We start from the raw sequence: 25,136 nt of genomic DNA on the forward strand, positions 1-25,136 counted from the left end.
TACATGCTACAACATGGATAAATCTTTAAAACATTAAGTGAAAGGAGCCAGACACAATAGGCCACTAAATGTATGAATCAATTTATATGAAATGTCCAGGATAGGCAAATCCATAGAGATGCAAGATTAATGATTTTCAAGAGCTAAGGGAAGGGTAGAATGGAGGGTGGCTACTAATAGCCATGAGATTTTCTTTTTCTGATGATGAAAGTATTCTGCAATCAAATAGTGGCAATGGTTGTACAACCACTAAGTCATACACTTTATTATTTTTTTAAGATTTTATTTATGAGAAAAAAAAAGATTTTATTTATGGGGATCCCTGGGTGGCGCAGCAGTTTGGCGCCTGCCTTTGGCCCAGGGCGCGATCCTGGAGACCCGGGATCGAATCCCACATCGGGCTTCCGGTGCATGGAGCCTGCTTCTCCCTCTGCCTGTGTCTCTGCCTCTCTCTCTCTCTGTGACTATCATAAATAAATAAAAATTTTAAAAAAGATTTTATTTATTTATATATCTATTTATTTTAGAGAGCCAGAGAGAAAGAACATGCAGTGGGGAGGAGCAAAGGGAGAGGGAGAGAGAGAATCTCAAGCAGACTCCTCGCCAAGCACAGAGCCCAATGTGGGCTCAATTCCAGGACCCTGAAATCATGACCTAAGCCAAAATCCAGAGTCAGACATTCAATCCACTGAGCCACCAAGGCATCCCTAAGATGGTGAATCTTATAGTATACAAATTATATCTTGATTTTTAAAAAGAACAAAATGATTGTCAAATGTAAGCATATTTTTAGATACAGGCACTAGAAATTGGGGAAGAGGACTCATAATTTATTGATCACCTACTATGTCCCAGACATTCAGATATTGTACATTCACTTACTCATTTAGGCCATGCAGCAACCCTAAAAAGTAGGCATATTTTTTTTCATTTTATGTCAAGAAGACTAAAGCTCATCCATACCTTATCCAAGGGTACACAACTAGTTAGTGCCATAATCAGAATTAGGACTCAGGTCTGTCAGTCTTCACAGTTATGTCTTTTCTACATGCACAATGCTCCCCATTAGCTTCTTGTGCAAAGAGCCTTATACTTGCTTGGTGTTCTCCCTCATTGTCCTATGCACAGTGGTGGACATGCTCAAATGACTGATTGTCATTTGTCACCTCTGCAGATGACACCTGGAGAACTAGCCCTTGCAAGTGGCAACCACACTCCAGTTACCCAGTTCATCTTGTTGGGATTCTCCAGCTATCCAGAGCTCCAACAGCTTCTATTTGTAACCTTTCTGCTCATTTATGCCATGACAGTGATGGGCAACCTGGGAATGATGGCACTCATCTTCACAGACTCCCGTCTCCATAGTCCCATGTATTTCTTCCTCAGTGTCCTCTCTTTTCTTGATATTTGTTACTCTTCTGTGGTCACACCCAAGCTCTTGGTCAACTTCCTGGCCTCTGACAAGACCATTTCTTTTGAGGGCTGTGTGGTCCAGCTAACCTTTTTTGTGGTGCATGTGACAGCTGAGAGCTTCCTGCTGGCCTCCATGGCCTACGATCGCTTTGTGGCCATCTGCCAACCCCTCCATTATGGTTCGATCATGACCAAGGAGACCTGTCTCCAGCTGGTAGCTGCTTCCTATGCATTTGGTGGCGCCAACTCTGCTATCCAGACTGGGAACGTCTTTGCTTTGCCTTTCTGTGGGCCCAACCAGGTAACACACTACTTCTGTGACATCCCTCCCCTTCTCCACCTGGCTTGTGCCGACACAGCCACAGCAGGAGTGGTCCTCTATATCTTCTCTGCTCTGGTTACCCTTCTGCCTGCTGCAGTCATCCTCACCTCCTACAGCTTGGTCTTGGTGGCCATTGGGAGGATGCGCTCAGCTGCTGGACGGGAGAAGGCCCTCTCCACCTGTGCCTCCCACTTCCTGGCCATTGCCATTTTCTACGGCACTGTGGTTTTCACCTATGTCCAGCCTCATGGATCCACTAATGATACCAATGGCCAAATAGTGTCCGTGTTCTACACCATCATAATCCCCATGCTCAACCCCTTCATCTATAGCCTCCGCAACAAGGAGGTGAAGGACGCACTGCAGAGAAAGCTCCAGGTCAGTATCTTTCCCTGCTGAGTCCTGCAACATTGTTTGTTGGAATGAGGAAGGCACAGCATCTTCCAAATCAAATTATGAATTGACAGAACAGAGAGCAGCCCTGGTTTTGAAGGAGGTGGAAAAAGTAGGGAAGGAAGAGAAAATATCATTCTTTGTACAGAGAACTGCAATTTTTAAAAGCATCTTCTTACCCATTATTGTGTTGAATGTTTGCATCCATATTGCGAGGCAATCATTGATGATCACATTTTACAAGTGATTTGGTAAAAATAAGTTACCTAAAGCTGCACAGTTAGTGAGAGAGTATTTAATATCAGGACTTCCCCACCCAAACCAGGATGTTTCTTGCACACCACAGCCACAGGCCAAGTCCTCTACTGGCAGTTCATCACAATTTCCGAGAAACATTGGACAAGAAGCAGCAGAATCATTTGTTTTGCCACTGATTTAATGAGGTGGAGGTAAGCTGTGAGGGGGCTCAGTTCTTTCTATTCCTATTCAAAAAAGAAAGATGGCCAGAATAGAAGTGTCCTTATTTCTTATTGTTGCTGCCTTTGCTGAGCTGCCCCATTATTTTTTTTAAAGAATTTATTTATTTGTTCATGAAAGACACAGAGAGAGAGAGGTAGAGACATAGGCAGAGGGAGAAGCAGGCTCCATGCAAGGAGCCTGATGTGGGACTCGATCCCGAGAGCCCAGGATCACGGCCTGAGCCAAAGGCTGACGCTTAACCACTGAGCCACCCAGGTACCTCATAAGCTGCCCCATTAAATAAAATCTCAGAATCAAGAGAGACCTTCCCTCGTATATGTATTTTCTAGTCAGATGTATGTACATGCCTCATAATTCCCAAAGGCACATGTGTGTATGGGTGTGTGATATTTGCACAGTTAACAGGCATCATATAAGATACTGTATTTTAGGACACCGATTCCAAAAAAACTTATATTTGGCCTTAACATCTTTAAATATACATGTAATATGGTGAGTATATGTTTCAGGGAATCACACGGATGAAGAAGCTGAACTTGACCTAATTCAAGGCCGAGCACTGGCCTGGAAGGCCTGCTCTGAAACTTTCACAAAGTCCTAACCTGAGTTGAGTAAGTTTCAGCCTGAGATTTTTGACCTGGGTCATTTAAAAGGAGCTTTTTTTTTTTTTTTAATCCAAATCTACCTTAAAGGAAATTATTCTAAATACAGAAAATAAAGAGGTTTGTCACAACATCATTTTTGAAAACAGAAAGTAGGGGCACCTGGGTGGCTCAGTGGTTGAGCATCTGCCTTTGGTTCAGGGCGTGATCCCAACGTCCTGGGATCAAGTCCCACATCAGGCTCCCCACAGGGAGCCTGCTTCCCTCTGTCTGTGTCTCTGCCTCTCTCTCTGCATCTCTCATCAATAAATAAATGAAATCTTTAAGACAGAAACAAACAGAAAATTAGAAACCTCCTAAATATTCAAAGGAGGAAAAGATTAAAGGATTCATCCCTGAGATGGATTCTGATGTAACCACTAACAATCACCCACATGAAGACTACATAATAAGAAAATAGCAGGTCAGAAAGTCCAGAGGGTGACTCTAACTCTGTAACAAACATGAATGCTAAAAAAATTGGAAAGAACAGACACATAAATAATGATTGTATGAGAGTGGGCGCACAATGGGGAACACGTCCTGTTTTTCTCCAAAATTCTCCAAAACTTTTGTATTGAACATGTTTGATTCTGATACTCTATCCTAAAAAAATAATAATAACGATTAAATCCTTTCCAGGAAGCTGAGTGTGAAAATCTCCTACTTCTCTTTTCTTTCATTAAGCCAATACTTAACTAATGTTCCTCCTATGTTCCACATTCCTTTAAGGTATAAACTAAGTTTTCGGTATATGCCTACAATTGAGGTCAGGACTGGAACATTATGGTGGAGAGTATAAATCAATCTAATTCATTCATCTGGAAAAATATTTATGAGGCAACCAGGTTCAACACCATGTGGTAGGCCCTACCTGGAGTAATGGTCAGAATAGCAATAGCCAGCTTGTGCTACAGTGAAAAATAAACCCCATTGTGTCAGTGAGTTGGTACCACAAAGTCTTTCACTTATACTAAGGATGGGACAGATCAGGTGACTCTTCAGAGCAACTTTTATCCATCCATCATGTCTGAGCCCCCTGTCATCTTACAACACTGCCATCTCAACCTGTGCCCTCTAAGATTTTAATCATGGGGGGAAATAATCAAGAAAGTCTTGTAGAGTGGGGTTTTTAAAAAGATTCAATTATTTATTTGAGAGAGAGAGAGCACATACACTACATAAGTGGGAGGGAGGAGCAGAGAGAGTCTCAAGCAGACTCCCCACTGATCACAGAGCCTGACATGGGGCTGGATTCCACAACCATGAGATCATGACCTGAGCAGAAACCAAGAATCAGACACAACCAACTGAGCCACTTCAGGTGCCCCTGTAAAGGACTTTTAATTACCTGACCCAAAGGGATGCCTGGGTGGCTCAGGATTTAGTGCCTGCCTTCAACTCTGGTCATGATCCTAGAGTCCCGGGATCAAGTCCCACATCAGGCTCCCTGCATGGAGCCTGCTCCTCCCTCTGCCTGTGTCTCTGCCTCTCTCTCTCTCTCTCTCTCTCTCTCTCTCTCTCTGTGTGTGTGTGTGTGTTTGTGTCTCATGAATAAATAATAAAATCTTTAAAAAAAAATTGGCTCACATCATTTCAACCCACACGCTATTACCCTGAAACCAGTCTTTGAGTTTCACATAACTGCAAAGGAGCCCAGGAAAACGTAGTCTCCCAGAGAGAGGAAAACTAAATGAGATTTAGTAAATGCGCAGCTTTGTCTCTGTCACTGGCCAGTTGGCCAGTTGATTAAACCATCTTCTATAAGGGGTTCTAAAGCATCACTAGAAAAATCAGAAATAAGGTGCTGGTTTACTCGTATTTCTACGTAACTGACGTAGACTCTTGCTTTGGGTGAACATTTTAAAATATTCCTTGCCTGATCTAAACTATCCCTGTTGAGTATTTTTTGAATCACACACTTAAGTTGCATGGTGCCACCACAAGCAGTAAAAGTAACTCTAAGACCAGCTAGTAACCGTTGCCCGAGGTTGGAGGTCACAATTACCTTGAATTCTAAAACTAAATAATGCACCATATGGTAGCATTTAGTAAGAGTGATCTTATCTAAATTTAAAGGATGTAATGTGTCACCCAAGAGTTGGTAGACACACAAACACACGAGTTCCTGAAGAGAGAATAAGAAACCACAAAAAAGGAAAGCATTTTGAAAACGTGAAAGTCAGGGGTAAAAATACAAAACTTAAATGTACCTCTGATGTGGCTCTGCTGTACAATTTTTTTTTAAGATTTATGTATTCATGAGATACATAGACTGAGAGAGTGAGGCAGAGACACAGGCAGAGGGAAAAGCAGGTTCCTCACAGGGACCCCGATGCAGGACTCGATCCCAGATTCCAGGATCACAACCTGAGCCGAAGGCAGGTGCCCAACCGCTGAACCACCCAGGCGTCTCTGCTGTACAATTTTAATTAACTATATAAATGTCAAACAAATATGTATATGCTTTCAGTCTAAGGAGTGGCAAATTATTATCCTAGCCCATTCGCTGTTGTACCCTCAATGTCTGGCACATTGTAGGCACTCAATATTAAGATCTGTTCGATAATTGAATGGATGGGCATCTATATGAGTGCTCTCCTTGGACAGTGGCACTGTCATCACCTGAGAGCTTTTGAGAAATGCAGAGTCTGGGGCCCTGCGCCAGACCTACTGATTCAGAATCTGTAGTTTCACAAGATCCCCAGGTGATTGGGGTGCATATTAAGGCTTAAGAAGCACTGATGCACTTACCTCGATCCAGCTCTAAATTCTTGAGTGAAAACAGTATGCAATTCTTCTCCCAGAGTTCACAGTTTAGTCTGGGAGAGGATGCTTAGCAGGGAAAAAACATGGCAAAAGCCAACAAATGAGAAAATTATGTGTCTTCTTCCCTGATCTTTTCTCAGCAGTGTGTATCTACGTTAAAATGAGCAGTAAGAGAGGCACCTTGGGTGGCTCAGTGGTTGAATGTCTGCCTTTGGCTCAGGTCTTGACCCTGGGGTCCTGGGATGGAGTCCCACATCAGGCTCCCCACAGGGAGCCTGCTTCTCCCTCTGCCTATGTCTCTGCCTCCCTCTGTGTGTCTCTCATGAATAAATGGATGAAATCTTTAAAAAATAATAAAATGAGCAGTAAGAAGAGAATCAACAGGGCAGCCCCGGTGGCTCAGCGGTTTAGCGCCGCCTGCAGCCCAGGGTGTGATCCTGGAGACCGGGGATTGAGTCCCACATCAGGCTCCCTGCATGGAGCCTGCTTCTCCCTCTGCCTGTATCTCTGCCTCTCTCTGTGTGTGTCTCTCATGAATAAATAAAATTTTTAAATCCTTTTAAGAAAATAATTTTTGGGATACCTGGGTGGCTCAGCAGTTAAGCGTCTTCCTTCAGCCCAGGATGTGATCTTGGGATCCTGGGACTGAGTCTCCCTTTCCTGCAGGGAGCCTGCTTCTTTCTCTGCCTATTTCTCTCTGTGTGTGTGTGTGTGTGTGTGTGTCTCATGAATAAATAAATAAAATCTTTTTAAAAAGAAAATAGGGCAGCCCTGGTGGCTCAGCAGTTTATTGCCACCTTCAGCCCAGGGCAGGATCCTGGAGACCTGGGATCGAGTCCCACATTGGGCTCCCCGCATGGAGCCTGCTTCTCCCTCTGCCTGTGTCTCTGCTTCTCTCTCTCCTCTCTGTGTATTCTCATGAATAAATAAATAAAATATTTTTTAAAAAAGAAGAAGAAGAAGAAGAAGAAGAAGAAGAAGAAGAAGAAGAAGAAGAAGAAGAAGAAATCAACAGGAACAGGGGATTCATGTGACCTAAATGGGGATGGAATGATAGGGTAGCAATGCCATCTGACTTTGTCTTAACAACAGTGGAGAGAATTATCATGAGTTAACGCTGTATATGACTGCGGCTTCCCTCCCATAAAACCCTGTTGAGGCTGGCAAGTGACCACAACATTTCTGTGGCCTCCTTGCATCTGGATGTGGCCATGTGACTAGGTTTCACCAAAGGAATGTGATCAGAGGACAGATTTCATTTCAAGGCATAGACTTTTAAGAAGTGGGTGGATGTTAGGACCGCTTGACTCTGTTTCCTCTGCTGCCAGCTGGAAGCAGGAGACTCCATGGCCCTAGGGTACAGTGGAGGCCACAGGGAAGGAGCCTGGTTTCCTAAATTAGTGGAGAAATTTGCCTCCTAACTGGGAACACAAGAACCAAAATATTCTACTTTGTTAAGCCACTGAAATTTAGGGTTTGCTGGTAAAAGCTGTTAGTGTTACCGTAAATAGAACAACAAATATTAGTTGGGTTTTGGGGTGAGGTTTTTTGTTGTTTTTTCATTTGTTTTTGTTTAAGTAGGCTCCATGCCCAGTGTGGAGCCCAAAGCAGGGGTTTGAACCCACAACTATGAGATCAAGACCTGAGCCGAGACCAAGAGTCAGATACTTAACAGGTTGAGGCACCCATGCGCCCCTTGTTTTGTTTTTATACCGCTCCCTCCTTTCCACAGGCAGCTTCTCTGAACCCATCATCTCTCCGTTGATCGCTGCATCATTTGGAGATGCATCCCCCAGCGATCTACTCCTAAGAGCAATACTGGTCAAAATGCTACCTAAAGGTAAGCTAAGTGGGCAGCCCGGGTGGCTCAGCAGTTTAGCACCGCTGTCAGCCCAGGGCCTGATCCTGGAGACGAGACCTGGGATCGAGTCCCACATTGGGCTCCCTGCATGGAGCCTGCTTCTTCCTCTGCCTCTCTCTCTCTCTATCTCTATCTATCTATCTCTCATGAATAAATAAATAAAATCTTTTAAAAAATAAAATAAAAGTAAGCTAGGTGTCATTTTACTATGGCAGGTCCTTCCTCCAAAGGGCAATATTTTGTCAGGTATACGTCATTACCTTCCTTTTACCAATGAAGAAAAGAAGATCCAAGTTAAGCAACATATCCAACATATCACAGCTAATAAGATATGCTGGACTTGGTTGGCCAACAACCATTTGAAAGTCTCACTGGCAATTAAAATTAAGGAGATGAAAAATCCCAAGATATATTTTTATACCCTCCAAAATAGCAAAAATTAAAAATCAGACAATCTAGAGGTGCCTGGTGTCTAAATCAGTTAAGCATACACCTTCAATTCAGGTCATGATCTCGGGGTCCTGGAGTCAAGCCCTGTATTGGGCTCTTGGCTGAACAGGGAATCTGCTTCTCTCTCTCCCTCTGCCCCTTCTCCCTGTTCTCTCTCTCTCTCTTTCTCGCCAATAAATAAATAAAATCTTTTTAAAAATCAGATAATCTAAATGTTAGTAATGGCTGTGTATAAGTTATACCAACCACTTTGACCACAATTAGACATCAAATTTAAAAGTTGAGCCAGCTGGAGCACTTGGGTGGCTTACTACGTTGTGTCCTACTCTTGATCTCAACTCAGGTCATGATCTCAGGGTCATGGGATAGAGCCCCGTGTGGAACTCCCCGCCCAGCAGGGGGTCTGTTTGGGAGCTTCTCCCTCTCTGTCTCTACCCCACTTGCACTTTCTCTCTCTCTAATAAATAAATCTTTAAACAAAAAAAGTTGAGCCAGCAGTTCTATAAGTAGGCATGTAATCTAGAGAAATCCTTCACACTGCATTATGAAACATGCTTATAGCAGCATTGTTTGTCATAGCAAAAAAAAACAGAAGTAGCACAGATGTCTGTAACAGTAGAAATGGATGAATACAACAGGGCACAGTCACGTAACAGAAATTAAACAGCAGCAGAAATAAGTGAACTACAGGTCCCTGTACCAACATGAACATGTCTCTAAAACATCAGCTTGAGGGATGCATGGGTGGCTCAGATGGTTCAGCGTCTGCCTTCAGCTCAGGTCATAATCTCTGGGTCCTGGATTGAGCCCCTCATGAGGCTCCCAGCTCAGCAGGGAATCTGCTTCTCTCTCTGCCTCTCCCTCTGCTCATATTCCTCTCTCTCTCTCTCTCTCTCTCTCTCTCTCTTTCTCCCTCTCTCTCTCTCTATTTCTCTCTCAAACGAATAAATAAAATCTTAAAAAAATAAAACATAAGCTTGAGTGAAGTAAGGACAGAAATAAGTAACAGAAGGATGCACACAGTATTATTCCATTTGTATAAAATTTTAAAACAGACAAAACTAAACAAACATAATGTTTAGAAATGCATTCACAGATGGTAAAACTATTTAAAATGAAGCAAAGAGTGAAAGAAAATTTGGGACAGTGCTTCTTGTTGGGAGTGGGGGACAGGGGTGATATTTGGGAGAGGCACACAGAAGCCTCCTTAGATCACACCACTACATGTTTGACCTGTGCACCAGCAACATCGGCATTGTCTGGAAGCTGGGTAGAAATGCAGAATCTCAGGCTCTTCCCCAAATATACTAAATCAGAACTTGCATTTTAACATGATCCCAGATGATTCCTGAACACATTAAAGATACATAACATTGTACTTTTAAGGTGGATGGTACACACAGGGGTGTTTAGCTACATTCTTCAAATAGTATTGGTTTTTATAACACTTTTGCATGCATGATATACTTCACAATTTAATAACCTTTTAAAAACATATAGTTTTAATAAAGTTTTTAAATACTTTAAAATGTATATAAATATAGGGCAGCCCGGTGGCCCAGCAGTTTGGCGCCACCTCCGGCCCAGGGTTGATCCTGGCTGGGATCGAGTCCCACGTCGGGCTTCCTGCATGGAGCCTGCTTCTCCCTCTGCCTGTGTCTCTGCCATTCTGTGTGTGTGTGTGCGTGTGTGTGTGTGTGTGTGTGTGTCTCGTGAATAAATAAATAAAATCTTTAAAAATAAAATAAAATGTATTTATATACATTTGTATATAAATACAAAGAAAAATATCATAAAATGACAAAGAACTGAAACCAAAACATAATACACAGACTCAAAATCCAGCACTATTGGGGCACCTGGGTGGCTCAGTTGGCTAAGCATCCAACTCTTGATTTCAGCTCAGGTTTTGATCTAATCTCAGGTCTTGATCTCAGAGTGGCGAGTTCAAGACCTCAGTTGGGCTCTGCGCTGAGGGTGGAGCCTACTTAAAAAAAAAAATCCAGGACTATTTCCACTGTACTCTTCCTTTGACTCAAGGTGGTAAATGAACTGACTCCAGTGAATTTATCCATTTCTAATTCATACTGCAATTGGATGGGGCAAATTCATGATAAAAATAAATAAGCTATGGGAAGATTGGTGATTTGATTTTTTTTTTTAAGATATTCTGGGATGGAGAGTGAGCAGGAAAGTAATTTCCCCACTCAGATAATCCTTGCCTTTCCTGGAAATGCTTTCCTGGAACATATTTTAGAAAGTGGAATGCCTGAAATTTGCACTTTATTCTTACATATTTTATTTGTTTGAAAGGAAAAGAGGAACAGAAAAGATACAATTCAGAAAGCTAAAGGGAATTTATAAAGTTTCAAATATGATATAATTGCTTAATTTGATTTTATATCTGAACGTTATATACCATATACATGAATATTTAAAATATTCAAAATAGATTATACTCTAAATATTGACAATCAAATTCAATTTTCTGCTGTAACTTTGAAACTCAAAAGTCCTTGTTCATCCGGTTTACTTAAAATGATATTTGGTAAAGAGAAAATTTAACTTTGATGTTGGATATAAAGATCTGCTAATAGTAAATATGCAAATGATAGAGCAGGAGATGGTGTGACTGTGAAATGTCTTTTCAGTGCTCTTGAATAATTTGTAAAGAGAGGATTTAAACACTGCTTGTCTCTCCCTTGATAAAGAAGCCTGCAATGCACAAAATCATGGCAAAAAGTTTGTTGGACTGTGAGGTTCCCTCTATGAAGCTGGCTTATGCTGATTCTTAGCCCAGTTAGAATAAGTGCACATGTAAGGTGCCAAACTCACCTGTACAAGAAGTGTGACTTTTTTCCCCCCCTTGGCAAGTTCTCTTTTAAGCTCCTCATCTACTAGATGGTGAAAAATCCTTTTTGTCAAATCTGGGCAATATTGGTCAACTTAAGAGTCTCCCTCCCCAACACCCACCCACATACACTTCTCTTTCTCAGGGGTATAGTATCAACAAGTACACATGGGGTAGACTGGGATGTCTGTCGCCGGGTCCTCATGCTCTATCCAGGCTGGCATTCGCCAAGACAACCTATTCCCATTTGGTCTCCAATTGCCAGACTATGATGATCATGGTCATAACTCTGTGTCCAAAAAGAAAAGCCTCTCTAGGGACCCGTGGGTGGCTCAGTGGTTGAGCATCTGCCTTTGGCTTACAGTGTGATCCCGGAGTTCTGGGATCCAGTCCCACATTGGGCTCCCCAAGGGGAGCCTGCTTCTCCCTCTGCTTATGTCTCTGCCTCTCTCTGTCTCTCATGAATAAATAAATAAAATCTTAAAAAAAAAAAGCCTCTCTAGACTCAGTTACTCCTTCTTCCTTTTCGGGGAGGAGGGGGGCACCACCACTCCCCCACCACACTCCAAGTCTCAAGGAAAGGTCTCAGGCTCTCAGCGCCACAGCCACATCCTACACCTTAAGAGGTACAGGAGCTCTAGAGATTGGGCCACAGGATTCTTTCCTAAGGATTCACCAGCCTTTAGACTTATCTCTGCTCTGGGAACTTTCATGTAGTCTCTGAGAGAAAGAGAGGCACTAGAAAAACTGGCTCTGAACTGATCACATTCTTATATGCCTGTGGTTGAGGCATGAGTTTATGCCCTGGGTTATTGATGGTTCTAGCTTTTGAAGTTCAAAAGCTTATCACAAAAGTTTTATCTCTGCCTTGGGTTTCTAAAATATATTTTAAACCGCAAAGGCCAGGGATTGACTTTTTTGGTATCTGCACTATGCTGTAACAACCCTACCCTGAGGCACGGCTGCCAAGGGGTCTAGTTTGAATGGGGAAGGACCACTGAGTAAAAACCAAAAAAAGAATAAACAAATGATCAGAAAAACAAAATCAGCGTCTCAAAATAAATAATATTCTATTAAACATAATTGTCAAGATCTACACATGTGCTTTACCACTATGCCCTACCTTTTAGCCACAAACTATGGCAAGGTGCTTATAGCATTTTGTACATGTGTTTTAAATTGTGTTGTTTTCCTTTATAATTGAACACAGTTGACAGACTTGCTTAAATTCAATAAGTATCAAATTTACTGTTTTTGGCCTACCAAATGATATCTTCCTTTTGTGTCTCAATTGTAAAATCATTAACATCAGCACTTAATTTTTCCATTTTCCACTATCCTTTTATAAATATGGGCAAGTATGCAATAAAATGTTCAAGTAATTACACAAACATTGCCATATTTAGATGGCAATGCTGCTAAAATAAAACTATTGGTTGGCAGACAGCAGTACCATGAGGTAACTTAGGGTGGTTATTTGCAGAAATAGAAAAAGTATAATTTGGATGAGGAAGGAAGCTTACAGGTGTGGGTATATAATATATGAAAGGGCCAGTTGTGCGAATTAATGATTACTTTCCCTACCTTCACATCTCTAAGTAAGAATAATTATAACAATTTTATTTGTGGCAGCTTTATTGAGTTATAATTCACATATCCTACAGTTCACTTAGGTAGGAAAAAAAAACACCACACTCCTGTGTGTTTCTCCTTTACCCTCACACCACCACCACACTCACAATGCTCCTGACCTCACACTTTTGGGGACTTTTCCCACACCAAGCAATTCCTGGCAACGTCAGCTGGGTGTCCTACAATTCAATTCATTTCCGACACTAACCCGAGTTAGCACAGACCCCACAGGTGAAAGTTTGGTCCTCCAAGACTACCCCTGCCTTAATTCAACACAAATCCCAAGGTGGTAGGAGGTCCCAGGTTACCCACAACTTCTGTCCTACTTGGCTACAAGTCAGAGGCTCCCATGATCCCACTCATCCTTGAATTTGATTATTTGCTAGAATAGCTCACAGAACTCAGGGAAACACTTAAGTTTACCAGTTTATAATAAAATAATGGATACAGATGAATAGCCATATTAAGAGCTATATAGGGCAAGGTCCAGCAGTCCCAAATGCAAGAGCTTCTGTCCCTTTGGAGTTGGGGTGGACCACCCTCCCAGCATGTGGATGTATTCACCAAACTAGAAGCCCTGCTAACTCTGTACTCCTGGGATTTTTATGGATGCTTCATCATTATTTCATTTCCACCCCTCTCCCCTTTCTGGAGCATGGGCAGTGTGGCTAATGCCAAGCTTCTGATCATAGTTTGGTCTTTCTGATGACCAGTCCCCATCCAGAAACCCACCAAGAGTCATCTTATTAAAACAAGACATTGCTATCACCTAGGAAATCCCAAGGGATTTAGGATCTCTTGTCAGAAATCAGGGTCAAAGGCCAAATTTTAGAACAAAAAGTGTTCCTAGTGCTCTCATCACTTAGAAAAATTATAAGGGTATTAGTTTCTTGTGTCAGGGACCAGGGATAGGGATTAATATACATATTTTTCTATTCCACATCACCCATTTAAAGTGTTCAATGATTTCACGGGATTGTGCAGCCATCATCACAATTAATTTTGGGACATCTTTATCATACCCAGAAGAAATCCTGTAGCATTTGGCCACCATCCTCTAATCCCTCCACTCTTCACCCCTTGGTGATCACTAATGTACTTTTTGTCTCAAGAAATTTGCCTGGACATTCCATATAAATGGAATCAAAAAACAGTGGTCTTTTATGACTGGCTTCTTTCACTTAGCATAATGTTTTCAAGGTTTATCGTGTTTCATTTCTTTATATGGCTGAATAATAATACTCCACTGTATGGCTACACCACATTTTATTTATCCATTCATTAGTTGATAGATATTTGGATTGTTTTCACCTTTTAACTATTGTGAATAATGCTGCTAAGGACATTCATGAGAATGCAGCCATTCGCACGGCAGAAACAGCCCTCACTGAAAAGATTCACACTCTGATCTCAGACCTCCAGCCTCTAAAACTGAGAAATAAATCTCAATTGTTTAAGCCACTCAGCCTATTATATTTTGTTAGAGCAGCCTGAGCTAGGAAATTTATTTTTTGTTGTTGTTGCTTAAGCTTTTGATATCAAATCTAAAACTCCACTGTGAAATCCAAGGTCATAAGATTTACCTCTATGTTTTCTTTAGGTTTTGTTTTTTGTTTTTCGTTTTTTTGTTTGTTTGTTTGTTTTTTGTTTTTTTGTTTTGTTTTGTTTTGTTTTTTTGGTTTAAGCTTTTACATTTGGGTCTTTAATCCATTTGGAGTTCATTTTTGTATAAGGTGTGAGGAAAGGGTCCAACTTCATTCTTTTGTGTGTGGATGTCCAAGTGTCTCAGCACCATTTGTTGTAGAGACTATTCTCTATGAAAGAATCTTGGCACACTTGTCAAAAATCAACTGGCCATAAAGGTATGGGTTTATTTTTGAACTTTCAATTCTACTTTATTGGTCTATATGCCTATTCTTATGCCAGTTCCCACACTATTTTGATTACTTAAAAAATTAAGAATCATGAGTTTTCCAACTTTACTATTCTTTTGCAAGATTGTTTCAGCTATCCTTCGTCCCTGAATTTCCATATGAATTTTAGGATCAGCTTTTCCATTTCTTCCCAAAAGTCAGCTTGGATTTTGATAAGGACTGCTTTGAATCTGTAGACCAATTTGGAATTTTAAAAATATTATTTTAAATTATTTTAAAATATTAAACCTTCCCACTCATGAACATTAGATGTCTTTCAATTTATTTAGATCTTTTATTTTTGGGCAGCCTGGGGGGCTCAGCGATTTAGCACCGCCTTCAGCCTAGGACCTGATCTGAGAGACCCGGGATCAAGTCCCACGTTGGGCTCCCTGCATGAAGCCTGCTTCTCCCTCTGCTTCTCTCTCTCTCTCTCTCTCTCTGTGTGTGTGTGTGTGTGTGTGTCTCATGAATATGAATAAATAAATAGAATATTTTTAAAAAATATTTTATTTCTTTCAACAACGTGTTGTAGTTTTCAGCATTAATTCTCCTTTTGTTAAATTTTATTCCTAAATATTTTCTTTTTGATGCTACTGTAAATTGAATTGTTTTCTTTTTTCTTTTTTCTTTAAAGATTTATTTATTTATTTATGATAGACATAGAGGGAGAGAGAGGCAGAGACACAGGAGGAGGGAGAAGCAAGCTCCACGTCTGGAGCCCGACGTGGCACTCGATCCAGGATATTCCGAATCACGCCCTGGGCTGAAGGCGGCGCTAAACCATTGAGCCACCCAGGGAACCCCGGATTGTTTTCTTAACTTTATTTTTGAAGTGGTCATTTGCAAGTATATAAAAATATAATAGATTTTATAACAATTTTATTGAGATATAATTCATACTATACAATTCACTAATTTAAAGTGTACAATTTGGGCAGCCCGGGTGGCTCAGCGGTTTAGCGCCGCCTTCAGCCCAGGGTGTGATCCTGGAGACCCAAGATCAAGTCCCACATCAGGTTCCCTGCATGGAGCCTGCTTCTCTCTCTGCCTGTGTTTCTGTCTCTGTCTCTCTCTCTCTCTCTGTGTGTGTGTCTCTCATAAATAAATAAAACCTTTTAAAAAATAAAGTGTACAATTCAATGGTAGAAATACAATTGATTTCTGTATATTCTATATCTTGCAAGCTTGCTGAACTCCTTTATTACTCTTAACAGTTTTTAGTGGATTCATTAGAAACACAGGGTCATATTGCCCTGAATAAAGATGGTTTTACTTCCTTTTTTCCAAACTGGATTCCTGCCTTCCTACCTCCTCCCCAGTTTCCCTGGATAGAAACTCCAGTATAATAAAAGTTGTGAGAGCACATATTCTTTTCTTTTTCCTTATTTTAGGGCACTCAATCTTTCACCATGGAAAGTATTATGCTAGCTGTGCATTTTTCATAGCTCCTTTTAACAGGTTGAGGAAATTCCATTCTATTCCTAATTGTTGAGTTCTTTTATCCCGAAAGGGTGTTGGATTTTCTCAAATGATTGCTTTCTGCATCTGTTTATATCCATTAAGTCAGTGATAATGTCTCCTCTCTCATTTTTTATTTTAATAATTTGAATCTCTCTTTTTTTCTTGGTCAGTCTAGCTAAAAAGTTTGTCAATTTTGTTGATCTTTTCAACATTTAGGTTGTTGATTTTTCTTTATGTTTTCTATTCTCTCCTTCATTTCCACTGTAATGTTATTTCCTTTCTTTTGTTTGCTTTAATTTTGGTGTGCTCTTCTTTTTCCTTACATATCTTAAGGGAGAAAGTTAAGTTATAATGATTTGGGAGCATTCCTCTTTTATAATACAGGTTTTGGTAGCTATAAATTTCCCTCTCAGTACCACTTTAGCTGCATCCCATAAATTTTGTTCCAATGTATTTTCATTTTCATTCATTTCAATGTATTTTCTAGTCTCTCTTGTTATTTCTTGTTTGACCTGATGGTTATTAAGGAATGTGTTCATTCCATATATTTGTGAATTTCCCAAATTTCTTTCAGTTGTTGATTTCTAATTTCATTTCATTGTAATTAGAGAACATTGAACAATTTTAGTCCTTTTAAATGTATTGAGGTTTGTTTTATGATCTAATAGATTGTCTATCTCAGAGAATGCTCTATGTGCACTTGAGAAGAACTTATATTCTTCTACCATTGGACAGTGTTCTATAGTTGTCTGTTAGGATTAGCTGGTGTATAGTGTTCAAATCATCTATTTCCTGTTGATCTTCTATCCAGTTATTCTACTCACTGTTGAAAGTGAAGTATTGAGACCTGCAACAATTATTGTCAAATTGCCTCTCTCTCCTTTTATTTCTGTCACTTTTTGCTTTGTGTATTTTGGGGCTCTGTTGTTAGGTATATGTATGTTCATTGTTATATCTTCCTGACAGATTGGTCCTTTTATCATGACAAAATTCCCCTCTTTATCTCTAGTTAAAATTTTTGTTTTAAAACCTATTTTGTCAGGGCACCTGCGTGGCTCAGTGGTTGAGCATCTGTCTTTGGCTTAGGTCACGATTTCAAAGTCCTGGGATCAAGTCCCGCATCAGGCTCCCTGCAAGGAGCCTGCTTCTCCCTCTGCCTGTGTCTCTGCCTCTCTCTGTGTGTCTCTCAAGAATACTTAATAAAAATAAAACCTATTTTGTCTAACATCATTATATTCACTCCAGATTTCTCTTGAGGCTCTATTCATTCTTCTTCTTCTTCTTCTTCTTCTTCTTCTTCTTCTTCTTCTTCTTCTTCTTCTTCTTCTTCTTCTTCTTCTTCCTCCTGTATTCTGGCTTTTATAATCTCTTTTTTTTAAGATTTTATTTATTTATTTATTAATGAGAGACACAGAGAGAGACAGAGAGAAGGATGGAGGGAGGGAGGGAGGCAGAGACACAGGTAGAGGGAGAAGCAGGCTCCATGCAGGAAGCCCGATGTGGGATTTGATCCCAGGTCTCTAGGATCAGGCCCTGGGCTGAAGGCGGCGCTAAACCACTGAGCCACTCAGGCTGCCCGGGTTTTATCATCTCTATTGATCTTCAAGCTCATTAATTTTTTTCTTCTACCAGTTCAAATCTACTATTGAACCTGTCCAGCAAGTTTTCTTTATTTCAGGTATTGTACTTTTTAACTTCATAAAGTCCTTTAGGTCCTTTTTATAACTGCTATCTCTTTATTTATATTATCTACATAGTGACAGATTATTTCTTTGAGCATGATTTCCTTTAGTTCTTTGAATATGGCCACTTGAGAGTCTTCGTTAAGCCTGACATTTGTCCTCAGAGGCAGTTTCTATTGCTTGCCTTATATCCTATGTATGGGTCACATTTTCTTGTTTCTTTGAATGTTACATACCTTTTGTTGAAATTAGACACTCCAAGTAATATATCATAGCAGCTTTAGATACCAGCCCCTTCCCTTTCCCTCCAGGGTTTGTTACTACTGTTTGCCTGTTTGTTTATCAACTAGATAAACTCTTTTAGTGAAGTCAACTTCGTCCATATTGTGAAGCCTCTGATGTTTCTCTTCAGAGGGTGCAATACTGGGATGCACACAGTCACCCTAGGATGACAGTACATTTTAGCAGGGCTCTCCTCCACTGTCCCTTTACTTGATCATTCCCATAGGCTCTACTAAATGCCTATTTATTGTGCTATTGTTTGTGACAATTCCCTAGGACATAAATTGTTCCACACTCTAATCCAACTAAATTTGTACTTCTTTGCAGGGGTAGTTTTTGGGGTCAGTGTTTGAGGTTTGCCCTGTTTGTTCTTTCCGTGGCCCTCTCCAGTAAACTGGCTGGACCATGGTTTAGCTTTTTTTAAAATATATTTTATTTATTTATTCATGAAAGACACAGAAAGGCAGAGACACAGGCAGAGGGAGAAGCAGGCTCCATGTAGGGAGCCTGATGTGGGACTCAATCCTGGACCCCCAGATGACTGACGCCCTGAGCTGAAGGCAAACGCTCAACTGCTGAGCCACCAAGGAGTCCCACTAGCCTTTTCTTAATTGCTTTCTCACCAAACCACCATTGTATTTTAAGATTACCTTTAGTCTTGAACTTCCCCACATTTGGTTTTCAAATATCTGTCCTAAAAGGAGAACCTTAGAGTTCTCCCTTTATGAACCTGCCTCTTCTGGGCAAAATCCCAGAGCTAGCATCCTGAGCTTGGGGCTGGAATGGTGATTATGTCTGTCACTGAGTACACCCTTGCTTTAAGAGGAAACCACTGGGTGGGACGGTAGCCTCTAGTCCTCTCGGTTTCCCTCTCCCAGCATGTTATCTCTGCCATACAATCTGGAATTGGGGCCCATGCAACCTCTGAGATAGAACCTCTATCTCAATCTCTCTGCTGCATTTGCTATAACTTAACATCTGCAACAAACAGCTGCTGTGGATGGGAATTGCTGGGGTCTGGGTCTGCTTCTTCTGGAAAGCTATCACTACCCTAAACAGGGAATTGGGGGAAGAGAGAGCATTGTATTCTTTGCTGGAGTCTTGGGGTAGTGTTTCCTTCAGGCTGAGCTGGGACAGGGAAGGGAGTTCAAAGGCCACAGACTTGCTGTTCTTACCAAGTAGATTTTCTTGAATAAATGTTTCTTAATTTATTGTATGTCCTGAAAACCATTGCAAGACCTTAAATAGTTGTTGATTTTTATGATTTTTTTTATTTATTTATGATAGTCACACACACAGAGAGAGAGAGGCAGAGACACAGGCAGAGGGAGAAGCAGGCTCCATGCACTGGGAGCCCGATGTGGGACTCGATCCCAGGTCTCCAGGATAGCGCCCTGGGCCAAAGGCAGGCGCTAAACCACTGCGCCACCCAGGATCCCCGATTTTTATGATGTTGACCAGTTATAACTGTTTGACTGTGAAGCAGGTCCATGGAACTCCTGACAAAGATGCTCCTTGACCAAATTTTAGACAGGCTTTTCTGAGGCCCCTCTTCAAAAAGTACTTGTCCTTAGGCCCTGTCCTTGGCCGCTGAAAATAGTCTTAGCAAAAAGTCCTGCTAACCCAAGCCCCTACCCTTGAGATCCGAACACCTTTGATATCTCATCGAGTTCCTCCTCTCCCATCTTAATACCTGGTCACCTTGGCCTGTATTGTTAAGTATTTTGGCCTGTTAAGTATTTTGTGAAGTCAGTTTACCAAGAACCTGCCTACCCTGACTACTACCTAGTAATACTCCATCCATTGACCCCCTCACTCTGCTTCTTAGCTCTATAGTCCATTTGTCCTTATTGTATTTGGAATTGAACTCAATCCTATACAGAAGCCTCCCTCCCATTTGTAATAGCACTGGATAAAATCTCCCTTTACTACTTTTTTTTTAAGATGTATTTATTTTAGAGAGAGAGCAGGAGGAGGGACAGAAGGAGAGGGTGAAGGAGAGAATCTCCAGCAGATTCCCTGCTAAGTGCAGAGCCAGACACGGGGCTTGATGCCAGAACCCTGAGATCATGATCAAGAGTCAGATGCTTAACCAACTGAGCCATCCAGGCATCCCCTCCCTTTACTACTTTTAACTAGCACTCATCTGTTTCTCTTTAACACTGCTCACACTGACATTCCAGAAGTGAATCCCCACATAACAGTTTTCTAACACAGTTTTCCAGAATGACTGCACCAGTTTGATTCCCATCAACAGTTCAAGAGGGTTCCCCTTTTCCACATCCTTGCCATATCTGTTGTTTCTTGAGTTGTTAACTTTTGCCATTCCGACAGGTATGAGGTGATATGTCATTGTAGTTTTGATTTGTATTTCCCTAATGATAAGTGATGTTGAGCATCTTTTCATGTGTCTATTAGCTATCTGGATGTCTTCTTTGGAAAAATATCTATTCATGTTTCCTGCCTATTTTTTAATTAGATTATTTGTTTTGGGGGTGTTGAATTTAATAAGTTCTTTATGTATTTTGGATACTAGCCGTTTATCAAGGATGTCATTTGCAAATATCTTTCCCTATTCCATATACTGCCTTTTAGTTTTATTGATTGCTTCCTTCACTGTGAAGAGGCTTTTTATTTTGATGAAGTCCCAAAAGCTCATTTTTGCTTTTGTTTCCTTTGCCTCAGGACACATATCTAAAAAGAGTTGATATGGCCTGTGTCAGAGGTTACTGCCTGTGTTCTCCTCTAAGATTTTTATGGTTTCACATTTAGGTCTTTAATCTGTTTTGAATTTATTTTTGTGTATGGTAAAAGAAAGTGGCCCCATTTCATTCTTTTGCATGTTCCTGTCCAGTTTTCCCAACACCATTTGTTGAAGAAACATTTTCCCATTGGTTATTCTTTCCTGCTTTGTCAAAGATTAATAGATCATAGAATTGTGGGTTCATTTCTGGATTTTCTATTCTGTTCCAGTACCACACTCTTTTGATTACTACAGCTCTGTAATATAACTTGAAGTTGGGAATTGTGAAGTCTCTAGCTTTGCTTTGCTTTTTCAAGATTGCTTTGGCCCTTCATAGTCTTTTGTGGTTCCATACAAATTTTAGGATTGTTTGTTCTAGCTCTGTGAAAAACATGGGTGGTATTTTGATAGGAATTCCATTAGATGTGTAGATTCCTTTGGGTGATAGTATAGATATTTTAACAATATTTGTTCTTCCAATCCATAAGCATGGAATGTCTTTCCATTTCTTTGTGTCATCTTGAATTTGTTTCATCAGCATTTTATAGTTTTCAGGATACAGGTCTTTTACCCATTTGACTAAGTTTATTCCTAAGTTTATTCCTAGGTATCTTACTATTTTGGGTGCAATTGTAAATGGGAGTGTTTTCCTAATTTCTCTTTCTGCTGCTTTGTTACTGGTATACAGAAATGCAACAGATTTCTGTACATTGATTTTATATCCTGTGACTCTACCAAATTCATTTATCAGTTCTAGAAGTTTTGGGTGGAGTCTTTAGGGTTTTCTAAATATAGTATCATGTAATCAGCACACAGTGAAAATTTTATTTCTTCCTTACCAATTTGAATTCCTTTTCTTTCTTTTTCTTGATTGCTATGGCAAGGCTTGTGATTTTAAAGTTCCCGAAATTTTGCATACCTATTGCTATTATCTCTATAACTTCTGTACAAGTCTCTTACCAGTGTTTTCAGCACACTGTCAGCTACCAAAGGCATGAGCATACAGCTGAATTCATGTTAATGTTTTGGTCTGCATCAAAGCGGGGGATAAAAATGGATAAAAATATACCAAGGGTCTGAGGCTTGCCTATGCATGTGGCACAATTCCAGTTCTTCAAGATCCTAGGCTATATACATCTTATAGCTAGCTCTGGCTCTGCATCCTCTCATACATGCTCATAATCTAAGGTAGTCATAGGGGATAAAAGTAGAAGCATGAACCCGTAGAACTCATCACAATTCCTTGCCATTCCATTGGCAAGATGTAAGAAGCTTAGAAGAACAACTGAGGGACATTCATTCTATGAGGCTAAAGGAGACGGCCAAGTAGTAATATCTCTCTATCACTCCCTAATTCATGAAAGGACTCCTCCTTCTTCTCTGACTTTGGAATAGGCCCAGGTCACCAGAATATGATGGAATGAGGGTGGAAGTTGGAGAGAATAAGCCTAGTGTTGTCATTACACTTTTTCTGGTAAGCATCACAAATGCTTTATATCACTGCCATAAGATCCAAGCAGGACCAAAATCCAACATGATGTGTAAGGGGATTTGCTTTATCAAACAATTCCAATTTTTGAAATCTATACTACTGAGCTACTTTCACATATATATAAAGATGGTCAAAATAATATTCAATGAAACATTTCTGAAAGACCAAAAATTGGAAACAACCAAAGTGTCCATCAATAGGAAAAAGGATAAATAAATTTAGTGGGGCCATATGATAGAATACTATGATTAAGATTAATATGAGCAGATGCCCAAAGCATATTGCTAAGTTTCAGAACAATATGCATAGAACCATTACTTTAATGAAGGAAGGAAGATTAGAAGGAAGGAATGACTGATGAACAGAAGGAAGGAGTGATGGATGGAAGGAAGGAAAGAAGGAAGGGAAGGAAGAGAGGAAGGGAGAGAAGAAGGAAGAAATGAAGGGAAGCAGGGAAGGAGGGAGGAAGGAAGAGAGGAAATTGTGTACTTAGAGGTATCTATCTTTAGGCACATAAACATATAGGAAAATTTCTGGATGAAACTCTTAACAGCGGATGTTTCTCTGTGAAAAATTAAAATAAGAGTGGTGGTGGAGAGGCAAAAAAGAAAAGCTTTAATATTTTATTAGCTTCTACGTTGTTTGAATATCCTACTCATTAAAAATAGGATAGAGGGCGCCTGGGTGGCTCAATAGGTTGAGTGACCAACTGACTCATGGTTTTAGTTCAGGTCATTATCTCATGATCTCATGGATCATGAGATCAAACCTTGTACAGGTCTCTGAGCCAAGAAGGGAGTCTGCTTGAGATTGTCTCTCTCCCTCTCTTTCTGCTCTTCCCCCCGCTTGCACATGCTCTCTCTCTCAAATAAATAAATAAAATCCTTTTTAAAAGTTAAAAAAAAGGGGGGGGGACGCCTGGGTGACTCAGCGGTTAAACATCCACCTTCGGCTCAGGGCGTGATCCTGGAGTCGTGGGATTGAGTCCCACATTGGGCTCACTGCATGGAGCCTGCTTCTCCCTCTGCCTATGTCTCTGCCTCTCTCTCTCTCTCTCTCTCTCTGTGTGTGTGTGTGTGTGTCTCTCACGAGTAAATAAATAAAATCTTTTTTTAAAAAAAGTTAAAAGAATCTTTTTTAAAATAATAATAGAAAAGAAAGAGCATGGCATCAGACAGAACTGAGTTGCAAGTTCAGCTTTGGCACTTACTGTGTGACCTTGGGTAAGTCTGTCCTTTCAGTCTGTTTTCTTGTCTCTCTAGTTAAGACAATAGTATCAACCTCCTTGAATGTTGTGTCATTAGGTGAGACAAGGTAAGAAAAGGCTTCTGTCATGGACTCTGCATGCAGCTGGTACTCACCTTGGTGAGGTTTCCCTTCCCTTCTGGGTAGATCACTGTCCATGTATGAGGATCTGAAGAGCACCAGGAAAACCTCCTGCTATCACTGACTCAACAACAAATCTACTACTAGTAATGACAAAAACTAATATTCACAGGGCTTCTAGCATGTGCCAGTTGCTCTTCCAAGTATCTTATAGGTACACTCTCATTTAGACCTCACAACACCCCCACAAGATGGGCAGCATTGTTTTCTCAATATTAAGAACAAGGACAGAGTTGGATTTATGATCAAGTTTTTATGACTCCAAAGTCTGCACTCTTAACAACTATGTTTCATTGTTGACATTTTAAGAGACCTTGATTTATTAGCAAATTTAGACACATCAGCAATGTATGAATATCTTTCAATACATATAAGACATTAGCATTGGAAATTCTTTGGCTAATTTGATAAGTCCCCAAAGTGAGAGAACCTTATCCTCATTTTCATTTGCATTTATTTTGTTACTAACAAGAGTCAACAGTTTTCCATTTATTCTGGTTATTTATGTAGAGAACTATTAGATGTCTGAGTACTTTAACATATCTTTTCTTATTTTGTAATTCTATCATTTAAAAGTTTGTAAGGTAAAAATAAAAATTTCAGACAGGCCATAGACTGAAAGAAAATATTTGCAAAATACTTATCTGAAAAAAGATTGTTATTCATAATATATGGGGAACACTTATTTTTTTAAAAGACTTTTTTTTCTTTTTTTTTAAGATCTTATTTTAATTAATCACTATACCAAACATGGGACTCAAACTCATAACCTTGAGATCAAAAGTCTCATGCTCTACCAGCTGAGCCAGCCAGGCACCCCAAAAATATATGGAGAACTCTTAAAACTCAACTATAAGAAAACAAGCAACCCAATTTAAAAATTGGCAAAAGATCTGACTTGCTATCTATATGTCTTCTTCAATGAGGTGTCTTTCAGATCTTTTGCCAATTTTGAAATTGGGTTGTTTGTTTTGTTATGGTTGAGTTTTAAGAAGACACTTCATTGAAGAAGACATACAGGTAGCAAATAAGCACGTGAAAAGCTGCTCAATATCATTATCATTAAGGAAATGCAACTTAAAAAAAAAAAGAGATACCATTATATAGCTATTAGAATGGCTAAAATCCAAAACACTGATAACACCAAATGCTAGTGAAGATGTGGGACAACATGAACTCTTGTACACTGCAGGCGGGAATGCAAGATGGTACAGACGATTTGGAAGGCAGTTGGGCCGTTTGATACTCTTACTCTAAACTTTACTCTTACCATGTGATCCAATAAAAACATGCTTTAATATTTACCCAAATGAGTTGGAAACTTATGTCCACACAAAACTTTCATGCATGTTTATAATGGCT

The 25,136-nt window shown here is 40.2% G+C and overlaps 1 protein-coding gene and 1 non-coding gene across 2 annotated transcripts; one reads left to right on the top strand and one right to left on the bottom strand.

The window, feature by feature from the left end:
• Nucleotides 1–1,174: 1,174 nt before the first annotated feature.
• LOC129494191 (olfactory receptor 1052-like) lies at nt 1,175–2,134 on the top strand. Its single transcript, XM_055300942.1, has one exon. The coding sequence runs from the start codon at nt 1,175–1,177 to the stop codon at nt 2,132–2,134; it is 960 nt and encodes a 319-aa protein (XP_055156917.1).
• Nucleotides 2,135–24,516: 22,382 nt separating this feature from the next.
• Nucleotides 24,517–24,589, bottom strand: TRNAK-UUU (transfer RNA lysine (anticodon UUU)). The gene has a single exon. It is a non-coding gene; the product is annotated as a tRNA-Lys (tRNA).
• Between the last annotated feature and the right edge of the window lie 547 nt (nt 24,590–25,136).

The sequence above is a fragment of the Nyctereutes procyonoides genome, unplaced genomic scaffold (genome assembly GCF_905146905.1).
Source record: "Nyctereutes procyonoides isolate TBG_1078 unplaced genomic scaffold, NYPRO_anot_genome, whole genome shotgun sequence".
NCBI classification, from domain to species: Eukaryota; Metazoa; Chordata; class Mammalia; order Carnivora; family Canidae; genus Nyctereutes; species Nyctereutes procyonoides.